The 11,110-nt window shown below is 46.1% G+C and overlaps 2 protein-coding genes across 2 annotated transcripts; both read left to right on the forward strand.

Moving 5' to 3' along the window:
• Positions 1-2,807: 2,807 nt before the first annotated feature.
• LOC147428639 (peroxidase 41-like) lies at positions 2,808-6,315 on the forward strand. Its single transcript, XM_086496617.1, has 3 exons — positions 2,808-3,589; positions 3,687-3,852; positions 3,971-6,315. Exons 1-3 carry the CDS (start codon positions 3,119-3,121, stop codon positions 4,453-4,455), a joined length of 1,122 nt encoding a protein of 373 aa, XP_086352743.1. The 5' UTR covers positions 2,808-3,118; the 3' UTR covers positions 4,456-6,315.
• A 1,849-nt stretch (positions 6,316-8,164) lies between these two features.
• On the forward strand, positions 8,165-9,457 carry LOC147428640 (uncharacterized). The gene has a single exon (XM_086496865.1). The coding sequence runs from the start codon at positions 8,165-8,167 to the stop codon at positions 9,455-9,457; it is 1,293 nt and encodes a 430-aa protein (XP_086352991.1).
• Positions 9,458-11,110: the final 1,653 nt, after the last annotated feature.

Here is an 11,110-nt window from a genome sequence, read left to right on the forward strand (position 1 = left end):
TATTTTCGTCTATTCTCCCACATTAAATGATCATATTAATATGAGAAAATCATTTGGGTTGGTTAGATATTAGATTTTATGACATGCTCTTGCTTCCCTCTTAGTGTGGCTTGTTGAGCCATAAAATTAACTATGATATGTGTAAACCATGTAACATTCTCATTTTTGTTTCCCCATCATACAACTTCCTTTGTTTCCCCATCATACAACTTCCTTAGCAATATGCAAAACATCACCACCAAAACGAGAGGATGGTAAAGCACAATCTAGCAGCCAATGTACTAGGACAACAATATTGTCATATTGATTTACACATATATATTCTTCCTCCCCAAAAAAATAAAACAAATGAATATTCTTCACTACGAGATGAGCAAGAGGTGCACATACTTCAAAAAATACCTCAACAGGCCCTTATGCCATTTCAATTGGCCAATGAGCTTATTAAGCTTCTTCAAATTCTTTGGCGGAACTATATTTTAAAATCGCTTGTTTAATGCGAGTTAATCACACTGTTTCTCTAATCATAAATAAATTTTATGAAAGTATTCCATCTTTGAATGCAATAGCATATTTAAGTTGATCAAAGTAGCTCCTAAATAATGTGCATTGCAAAAAACATTTCCTTGAAGGGTGTATGAAATGCATATTTGCAGCTCTGATCAATAAGAAACCAATCAAAATAGACCTTAAGATAAGCACCCTTATCATAATCAATCTACATTGAAACAATGAGGCTTATGTCAATGTCGACACAATAGTACCTCGACTATGAAAATGCACTAGGTTTATTATTTATAGTGCATTACATTGCTTTTAATAATGGCGGGGATTTGAATTTAGCCTTTCATAAACCTTAGTATGAATCTCTTCATAGGAGTGTGACCTCTTCTTATGTTCAAAAAGTCCTTGGCTCACAGATTGGTTGCTTCTCTATTTGAAAACTATGTGGATTGTTTTATAAGATTTTTTAGTTCCAAGAAGTCTCATATTCCAATTATGAAAACTTATCACGTGTGAATTCCTTTTTCCAAAAAGACAAAACATATTTATTTGGGGATTTTTTTTTTTTTTTTTAAAAATGGAATGGAATTGAATTGAAGAGAGAACTGCAAAAAAAATACAATGAACCCACAGGTCAGGGGTGGGTAGGTATTTGGGGATTTTGGGTGGCAATGTAGTTGAAATTGTCATCGTTGAGAGTGAAGGTAGCCTAGCCTGTAGGTATTGATATAGACAAAAAAGGTGCTTCAGAAAAGGAACTAGTAATGTTGAATTTTAACTAAGAGCATGCTGACCGAGGCTTAGCTAATATGCAATTTTTGAATTAAGGGGCCTCAGACATGCTCATACACAAGGCACAAACACATGGTTATATTTCCAAGGCTTAGTTGGAGGGTAGAGTTTTGAAGGGTTCACTTGTCCGCACTCCAAAGAGAACAAGAGATGCACATTGCACAACCACTCTCTGATCAAAAGAATCCATCTTTCAAGGCACAAGTTAGAAGGCCACATTCTTGTAAGAAAATAGCATAACGATACATTATCAATGCCTACCAACAAGCAAAGCACTCAAAACGGGTAAAAATGCCAATGCTCACAGTGGTATCATAAGACAAAAAGTTGAAAAGAAAATCATGAGGCCCGTCAAGGTCCAAGATTGTTGGACATGTGATCACAACCGTACATTGCTGTAATTGTTGCGTTCTTGGGTTGAAGTTTTGTCAGTAGCCAACGGATCAATGCCACCTCAGCTATCCATGTCCAATCGAGAATGACAACTCGGTCGTTGTCATGCAACAAGAGCTTGCCATCTCAACTGTTGGAATGCCAATTAGAGGTCTTCGTTGTGCAATGATTCGGAACTATACCAACAACTAGAATGCACGTTGTTCAAGTAGACTGCCAGAGCCTGCCACCTCAACATGTTGTGTACACCTGCAGAACTATCTCTCTCCACCACCTCAACAATGCTATTGTGGTGTTTTTGTACGCCTGCAGGATTGTTTCTCTGGCCCTGTTCCCCTGGACTCTTGACGATCGAGAAAGGACCTCTAGTATCCTTTCTCTCGTATAACTGCTCCCACCATGGCTCCCGGCCTCCATCGATCGCCATGTGGTCGTAGTTTATACCAGGGGAAGGATACTAAAGGTCCTTTTCCTACACCTTAAACAAAAAGGACAACTCAACAAAATAGAGGCAATCATAGGTCTTTCTCCTTCTCCTCTAAGGCATGTTTTAACATGGCAAAAATCAAGTCAAGGGGAGTTGGCATAGCGGCAATGGTGAAGGACTTTAAGCGCACCTACTATGGTTCAACCCCTGTGACATGTGGGTGCGAGTGTAGGGGGATTCATTCAAAAGATCATGTCATAGGCTACCTCCCAACAAGAATAGTGATGCAAGATAATAAGGGAATGGATTTGTAATTGGTGGAAGAAACCTCCAGAGTCGACTAGGTTGGTAATTATCAAGGCAAGTTACTGGGGTAACTAGTATAGTGCAAAGTTAGTTAAAGACTCGATCGAAAGGCTATAAATAGGGCTCACCACTCAATTTTACGAGGATATTTTGGATCTCTTATGGACTAGAGCTTTGTATGTTAAGAGCTATTTATGCCCTTGTATCTTTATAACCCTAATTGAGCTAAGAGCAAACTTGGCTCTAAATACATTGCAGTTCTAGGGGAATCTAGTAAAACTAGATGATCGGAAACATAGGATAGCCGAAACAAAAAAAAAAAAAAAAGAGGTAAAAATAAATCATTCTTCTATTCCATGCCGTAAGGCGCGAGCACCAAAAGCATATTCCTTTTGCATTTCTCTTCATTTCTTGAAGCTTGCTCCAATTCAGGAAAATATAGCAGCAGGCCTAGTACCTTTTCACCCGTTTTGACTTGAGAGATATAGCGGCCCACAGCAATGTGTGCAGAGCGTGTGTTTACCAGATACGGGAACGTGACTAGCAGGCGGGTACCAGGCTCTTTATAACCCGGTCACATCTAGATTGACGCCTGCAGAGCGCCCGGGCTGCATACAAAATCTCTTTCTAAAGTCAACCCCAATAATCTCTAGAGTAGCAGCAGGCTCTGCAGCACCCCCCAATCTTCACTTCAGAATGGAGCATTACCTCCGGCTCAGGGCGACATTGATTGCATCCATCTTCCTATGGGTGGCCATGGCGAGCTTCTGCTTCAGCATGGAGCACATGCATGGCGGCCCGCCCATGCCCGGCACAGTTCCCCGATACCTCAACCCCAGCCTCAAGTTCGGCTTCTACAAGCAGACCTGCCCTCAGGTGGAGAAAATCGTTGAGGAGCGCATCGCCTACTGGACCGCCATCGACGAAACGACTCCCTCCCCCCTGCTTCGCCTTTTCTTCCATGATTGCTTGGTGTATGGCTGCGATGCCTCCGTGCTTCTCAACTCCTCCCATTCCGCAATGGGGGAGAAGGACGCTGACATCAACTTCAGCCTGGGCAATTTCTTCGTGATCGATGAGATCAAGGAGCGCCTGGAGATGGAGTGCCCCGGCATTGTCTCCTGCGCCGATGTTTTGGCCCTCATTTCTGTCTACTCCATCAAACAGGTAAATTCCACATGTCCATACAGATAGACCTTAGTATCAAACATGTATGATCATGGTAGCAACACCTCTTATATGTCAACAATGAACTGTGTGTCAGGCTGGAGGGCCCTTGTACAAGATGGAGCTGGGTCGCCGAGATGCCTTGACCTCATTTCTCTATGGCTCACAAGTTTACCTGCCCAACTTCAACCTCACGGTGGACGGCCTGCTTGCCAACTTTGAATACTTTGGGCTGGATGTGGTCGACCTTGTGGCGCTATCGGGTATGAATCACGGCCCAATGTTCTTATGAATGTCATATTGATGTAGTTGTAGCCAAGCAAGCTCTACATAGTTGTAGCTAACTGCGCCCACATTGATGATGATTACTACATGTTTCAGGAGCCCATACCATCGGACAAGGCCACTGCAAGAGCATCCAAGACCGCATCTTCCCCAAGGTTGACTCCAAGTACCACCCAGGCTATGGTGAGGAGCTCCTAGCCAACTGCACCATGAATGGTGCCATGACCAACGGCACCTTTGATGAGGAAATGCAGTACTTCCTGGACCCCATCTCATCGCTCATCTTCGACAATGGCTACTTCAAGGCCCTGTTGCAGGGTAAGGGCGTCTTCACCAGTGATGACACCCTGGTGTCTGACAACCGTACCCGCCCCTATGTCGAGCTCTTCGCTGCTGACGAGCGCGCATTCCTGCGCCAGTTTGGGCGCTCTCTGCGCAAGATGGGCAAAATTGGCGTTCTCTCCGGCACACAAGGCCAGGTGCGCAAGCAGTGCTGGGTGCGCAACTCGGGAAGCTCCGACTTTGCATTCAATCCAGAACCCCTAGTGCCGTATGTTGAGCCCCCTCCAGAGGCACCCTAACTTATATCCATTATCCATTCTGCACCTCCACCCTGTAATTCATGGACAACAGCTCCTTGCTATTTTTTTGTGACATTTTTTTCATCATTCCATCCTTAATTCTAAACCATCAGATTGCAGAGACACATGCAGAAAGAGGCACCGATAGTAATATAACTGCCCACATAGCCTTCATAAGCTCATCATGAGCAACTCATACGTTGAATCTCTTGTAATGTACATTAAGTATCTTATGGTTCATTGGCCATAAGACCAGCAAGCCAAGCTAGTGACTTTCCAGCCTTCATACATAAAAACCGTACCTACTGCGGAAAATTTTCATCGACTCCAAATAAAAAATCCATCAAATGTGTATTCACTCAATTACGATTTTTTTTGCAAGTGCAATAATCATGGGTTTTTTAATGTGCTGCCGACATTGTTTAGCTCCCAATATGTGTAACATCAATCTGTGTCTGTCAGCTTCTTGATGTCTCCTCAAGATGTCATCAATTTTTGTCTGATGCATACCGAGTGGGCATGGGCGCCCGGCATCTCCTCTCACAGCTCTTTGGCTCTGTCAACTGTCGTTCCTATCTAGAGAGAAATTGGGACTGTGAAAGAATCAAGATATTTGATCTTGTGTCGAGAAAATTGCCAACGCTCAACACATGAGCTCAATTTAATGGAAAAACTAGACATTTAATATGCTTGTCGATAACACTAAGACCATTACCTGGCACAATTATAGGATGCTGCTTCAAAATCTTATCCGGCATTTGCTCCTTTTTCAACAGCTGCTATAACCGTACTCGTGTGCATGAATCCAGAGCTGTGAATCCACACCTTGCAAGAACCTTTGCACGTTCTGAATCCAAAGGAATGTGACAGCTCTTTTTGTGACTTGGTGCTTGAAGTCTGGACTGGCAGGGGCTTAGCTTGCTGCCGTATAAATTAGCATACCAATTTCATGGATCCGACAAGATTCCTTCGCTTGTATCACTTTAAGATGCACATCTATGTCTGCATCAGGAGGAATTAATGCCCTCATGCTGCATTTGTTCAAGAGAATGTGGCATAGCCTAGTACTAATCATGCGCTGCCGCTTGTGCATTTGAAAGCTCATAGCATCATGATCATGACACGTCTCTAAAGTTCATAGCACGCCAATTTGCGTGACGACACTGACAGAGCTTCCAATATTGCACTGATGTTGTAGTCCACGTCTTTTCATGGATTGTACTTGCAACGGCTCTGTCAGTCTCAAGTACTGCTGTGGTCGTCGACCACAATAAGGAATCTCTGAAGGCTAGGACGTCCTCCTGACAGTTCAAGTGAATGACTCCTGAGGGCAACATGCTTGCCGACATTGTGGATCATCAAATATTGCAGCAGCCAACTCTTGAAACCCATAGGACCTTGAAACTAGCATATTGCTTTATATCCCCAACACAAATTTAACCCAAGCACCTATCACTGGTTTTTGCCTTGTCTGGCTGCATTCCAAGCAGGGTTCAGGATTGCACCGGCCTGGCCAACTGCAATATACAGTTCACAAGGAACTTTAAACACATTTCTATACAAGAAAATGAGAACCAGCTATTTATGTCTGCACCACGGCAAAAAAGAAAAGAGAAAATCGCAATTTCCTAGCTAGATTCTGTCTCTCAAAGGTAAATCAGAGAATCTCTCTCTCTCTCTCTCTCTCTCTCTCTCTCTCTCTCTGTGTGTGTGTGTCAGCCGAGCAGGGCGGAGATGGGCTGAGGGTGCAGGTACTTCTGCTGCGAGTGCTCAGAGAAATAGGGGAGAGAGAGAGAGAGAGAGAGAGAGAGAGAGCGCTGAGGCAACGACGATGAGATTCAGGAGCTGCTGCGGTTAGTGGGTGCAAGACGCGGCTCGCAGCGACATTTTGTTGGGGAGGAGGGAAACTCAGGCTACAAGCGAGGGCACGATTTTCGGAAGGTTGGTTCGCCTCAGTAGCCTGGAGGGGATCAATTCCGCGCGAGAATCGTGGGGCCGTCGATCTTGATCTTACGGGTTGCGGCGCGCTTCGAATTTACCAATTTTCTCAAATTTACACAACTGACCCAAATTTATACAGGGACAGGTTCGTCATAAAAGAAACCTTTCTCCCTATGCTTTCAACAAGCACGCACGTGGTACATGCACATTGCAAAGCAAGCAATCAAGATTCAAACAGATTCACGTCAACTAAAGTAGAGAGACTTGGGAAACCCTAACCTACGAAGCGAGAAGACTATGGCGAGCTAGCCTGTCATGTCTCTCCTTCCCATCACCCCCTCTTCAAACAGGGGGGTGGTACCTCCCCCTTATCATGAAAATGCATGGAGATCTTCTAATCCCCTGCCGCATAGATTCCTGCTCAATCAGTATATCGGCCCTGCATTCCAAGAGAGTCCTTCAAGCTTGTTTACCCAACACCTATTCCAAAACCTCCCCCAGGGCCTAGCCGAACAGGTGCAAGAAGCTTGGAAGAAAGGAAATGTCCTCCCACAGGAGCCTCCCACCGCGGCACCAAGCCCGAATACGGTCCCTACTTATGATGCCCCCCATTGGGCATCCCCTGACGGTACCCCAGGCGTTCACCATGGAAACTGCGAAGGAGTGGCTGACGGCGACGATGGAGCTTTTACTCGAGGTAAACCCTTAGTCATTCTTCCTGCAGCACAAGTTAGAAAAGTTGAAAAGGACCTAGAAAATAGGGCCCTCATCGGCCTTGTGGCGGGACCACGACCACCGGTGGAAGTGCTCCGAGCATGGGTTCGGCATCAATGGGGAAACCGGGGCTGCGAGGTGGAAGCCATTCAAGCCCTCCCCAAAAACCACTATCTCTTCATGTTCAAAACACAGGAGATGGCTTTTGAAATTCTAAGTTCGGGACACTAGATGCTCCGGTCTTCACCCATCTGCTTGTTCCAATGGTCTCGTAGCTTCAGCCCTTGAAAACTACCCTGTGTGGGTAGAACTACCCAACCTACCGCTTAATTTCCAGCATCACCTCCGCCAAATCGGGGGAAGATTAGGAAAAGCCCTGGGGGGCAAGCCCCAAAGGGACTTTAACCCCTCATGGCACCCACAGATGCTCATAGAGTTGGACCTCTCAAAACCCCTTCCCGACTCTATGACAATAGCAACTGACGAAGGAGACTGCTGGGAACAACCCATCGTTTACAAATACCTGCCAAATGCTTGCTTCAGATGTGGGGGAACTGGACATTTTGTAAGGAATTGCCCGGCGAAATCCACCCCTGCGCCAGCCCCTAGTCAACCTCCCCCTCCCCACAAGGAAGGGGCCAAGCACAAGCCCCCCAAAAACCTGAAGTAACTACAGCCCCTCCTGCTCCCTGTCTAGGGACTCCAGAGGAGGATCGAATAAATCAAGGAACCACAACCGGTTTGCTCTGCTAGCCGATATTCCTGACTGGGTGGAGTCAGACGTCCCCGAATCTGAGTCGGACACTGAGGTGGAGGATATAGGGGCCACTCCAAAGGAGCAAGGCAAAGACGCCCCAGAGGAAGACAACCAAATGCAAATTGAGGTAAGAAATAAGGTGTTGGACCTTAACCAAACCACCCAAGCCATATTGCAGGCATGTGACCCCTCTACTGTGCCTATGGAGACCCAGAAGCTCAACAAAAGGACACACGACTCAGTTGCAAAGACGCCTACTAGGACCCTGCAAAACAAGGGGGAAAAAAAGACCATCAGATGAAGCTCATATCTTGGAATGTCAAGGGGATTACTGACCCCAACAAAACAAAGAAGATTAACAAATGGCTCAAAGACCAAACTTGGGACATCTGCGCTCTTCAGGAAATCAAAGCCGAAGGAAAAGACCTCCTCAGAAGACTCAAGGAGATACACCCTGAGGTGAGATGGTACGCTTCTTCCCATAACAGGGGCTCTGGAGGGACTGCCATTGGAATCAAGAACCAGCTATCCAATGGGAGCTCAGCTAGTCGAAGCCACCAGTATTGGTGCTCGGTCCAGCTTCCTCCCACATTCAGCTGCGAGCTGGTCTCTGTCTATGCTGGAGGCACCCCAGCCAACAGGGCTCAGATCTGGGAAGAAATATCTGCAATACCAGGGCCGATTATCCTCCTAGGTGACTTCAACATGGTCAAGGCCAGGGAGGATAGATTTCTCAGGAAAGGGCAAACCCTCCAAGGGAACGAGAAAACAAAATGGGAAGCATGCAAAGTGAAACACGACCTTTGGGACTCTGGCATTGAGGGCTGCTTCACCTGGCAGAACTACAGCAAGGGGGAGCTTGCAAGGAAGGCTAGATTGGACAGGTGCTACTTCTCCCTCTCAACTGCCAATAGGTTCAACAGAGTCAAGTCCAAGCCCTCATTCACCACATGTGCCTCTGACCACTACCCACTGGTGATCACATGTGATGACAAGTCCTCCAAAATGAGGAACAGCTGGTTCCACACGGATCCCCATCTGTTTACTCTCACCAAAGTCCAGGCAAAAATGACGGAAATCTGGACCAGGGCCTTTACCAACAAAGACTCCCCAGCTAAGAACTGGAACAAGGCAGTGAAAGATACTCAACACTTTCTCATTGTCACCAGAAAAGAAACCACGCAAGCTAGAAGGGTAAGGGCAGAGGAAATGTATGCAGAACTGGGTCAGTTGGAAAAGGCACAAACCACTACTTCTCTCACTCAAAACAGAATATCCTCCCTCAGAAATCAATTAAGAGTTGAGGAAGACAAGGCCTTGCAACACACCAAGCTTTTCTTCAAGGAATGGTGGGCAGACAAAGCAGATAGACCCTCAAAAGAAATGTTCAGAAGCCTCAGAAAAAAAAACGCTAGAGACACAGTTCCCATGTTCAACACTGACCAGGGGAAAGCCATTAATGAAGCACAGAACGTGGAACTTGTCAGGGGTCACTTTGAGAAACTGTTTAGCCCAAAGGAAGTCCTCACCGAGGAAGTCGCCAGAAGCAGGAAAACTATCTGGAAGTTCAGAAGGAAGGTCATCCCATAGAAAGACCTAGCACTCCTCAACTTCCCTCTGAGCTTAGCTGACCTCACATGGCCATTGAAGGATTAAAGCCAAACAAGACCCCTAGTCTGGACGGACTACCTGCTGAATTTTTTCAATGCTTCCAAAAACTCCTCGCCCCATTTCTCCTGAGAGTCTGGGAAGAATCAGTGAAGTTCCAAGCCCTGCCCAACCTCCTAAACACAGGGGTGATCAAGTTGCTCCACAAAAGAGGGTCGAAGGAAGACCTCAACAATTGGAGGCCTCTAACCATGTTAACCACTGGCTACAAGATTTTCGCCAAGGCCATTGCCAACAGATTAACCACTCATCTCTCCAAATGGATTAATGAAGAACAGAAGGGATTTATAAAAGGGAGGAGGATACTAGAGGCTGTCATTTCGATGTGGGAAGGAATAGAGCATGCTGAAGAATCCAACCAAGATTTTGTCTTCATCAAAGTCGACTATGACAAGGCCTATGACAGACTCGAGTGGTCCTTTATCCTGGATAGCTTGAGTCACATGGGATTTGGGGCCAACCTAGTAAGCTTTGTCAGAACCCTATTCGGCAATGCCCACGCCAAGGTGGCCATCAATGGTCTCCTTTATGAGGTGTTCAGCCTCAACAGGTCAGTCAGACAAGGATGCCCTATGGCTCCACTCCTATTTGCTGTTGCAGGGGATGGGTTGAACTGTCTAGTCAAAGGCTGGATGTTGGACAACCTGATCAAGGGGGTCACCCTCCCCAATTCTCAAGAACAGCAATGTCTTTCTCAATTTGCAGATGACACTAACGGATTGGTAATCAATGAGGACATGTTCCTCAAGAACTTTTGGAATGCCATCTCCATCTTCTGCCTTGCTTCCGGCTCCAAAGTTAACCATGCAAAAACTGGAGTCAGAGCGTTTCTCTCCCCCATTCCAAGCTGGATGGCTGAACAGGGATGTAAAGTCATCCCAGAAGGACAAATCTTCAGGCTGCTGGGTATCCCATTTGGGTTTGGGGTCTCTATGAAACAAAGATGGGACTGGGTTCTGGAAAAATTCAAAGGGAAACTGAACAGGTGGCAAGGATTTCAAAGTAACCTTGCTAGAAGAGTGTTGGTAATCAACCACTTCATCACGGCCTATCTTCTCTACTTCCTCAGCTGTTGGAGACCCCCTGATTCCCAAATCAAGGAAATCAACAAGATATGCAGGAACTTCTTGTGGGCAGGGGACCCCCTAAAAAAGGGGGGAGCAAAAGTCAAGTGGGAAATCTGCATACTACCCAAGAAGTTGGGTGGTTTGGGAGTCAGAAACGTATGTGCCTGGGCAGACAAATAAGCTATCAAAACCATTATCAGAGCTCTAGAACAACCAAAAGCCGAATGGGCCTGCCTTCTGTTCAGGCACCTCAATAGGTTCCACATAAAAGGGCAAAAACGCTGGTGCCACCTCCCGTGGATCACAGTGTTCTTTGGAACACAAGAAATCACTCCAACTGGGTCTACTCTCCTCACTTCCCTGTGGCAAGCTTGGGAGAGAGGAAGACCTAGGCTGGGCTAGAAAGGAGGAAGTAGGATCAGAGCATCAGAAAGGAGGAATCGATCTGGTGGACCAGAGACCCTATCCCTAATATCACCACCCATCAGGCCAGAACAGCCAGGAGAAT

Source organism: Adiantum capillus-veneris, chromosome 23, assembly GCF_014529385.1.
Source record: "Adiantum capillus-veneris isolate H3 chromosome 23, ASM1452938v2, whole genome shotgun sequence".
NCBI classification, from domain to species: Eukaryota; Viridiplantae; Streptophyta; class Polypodiopsida; order Polypodiales; family Pteridaceae; genus Adiantum; species Adiantum capillus-veneris.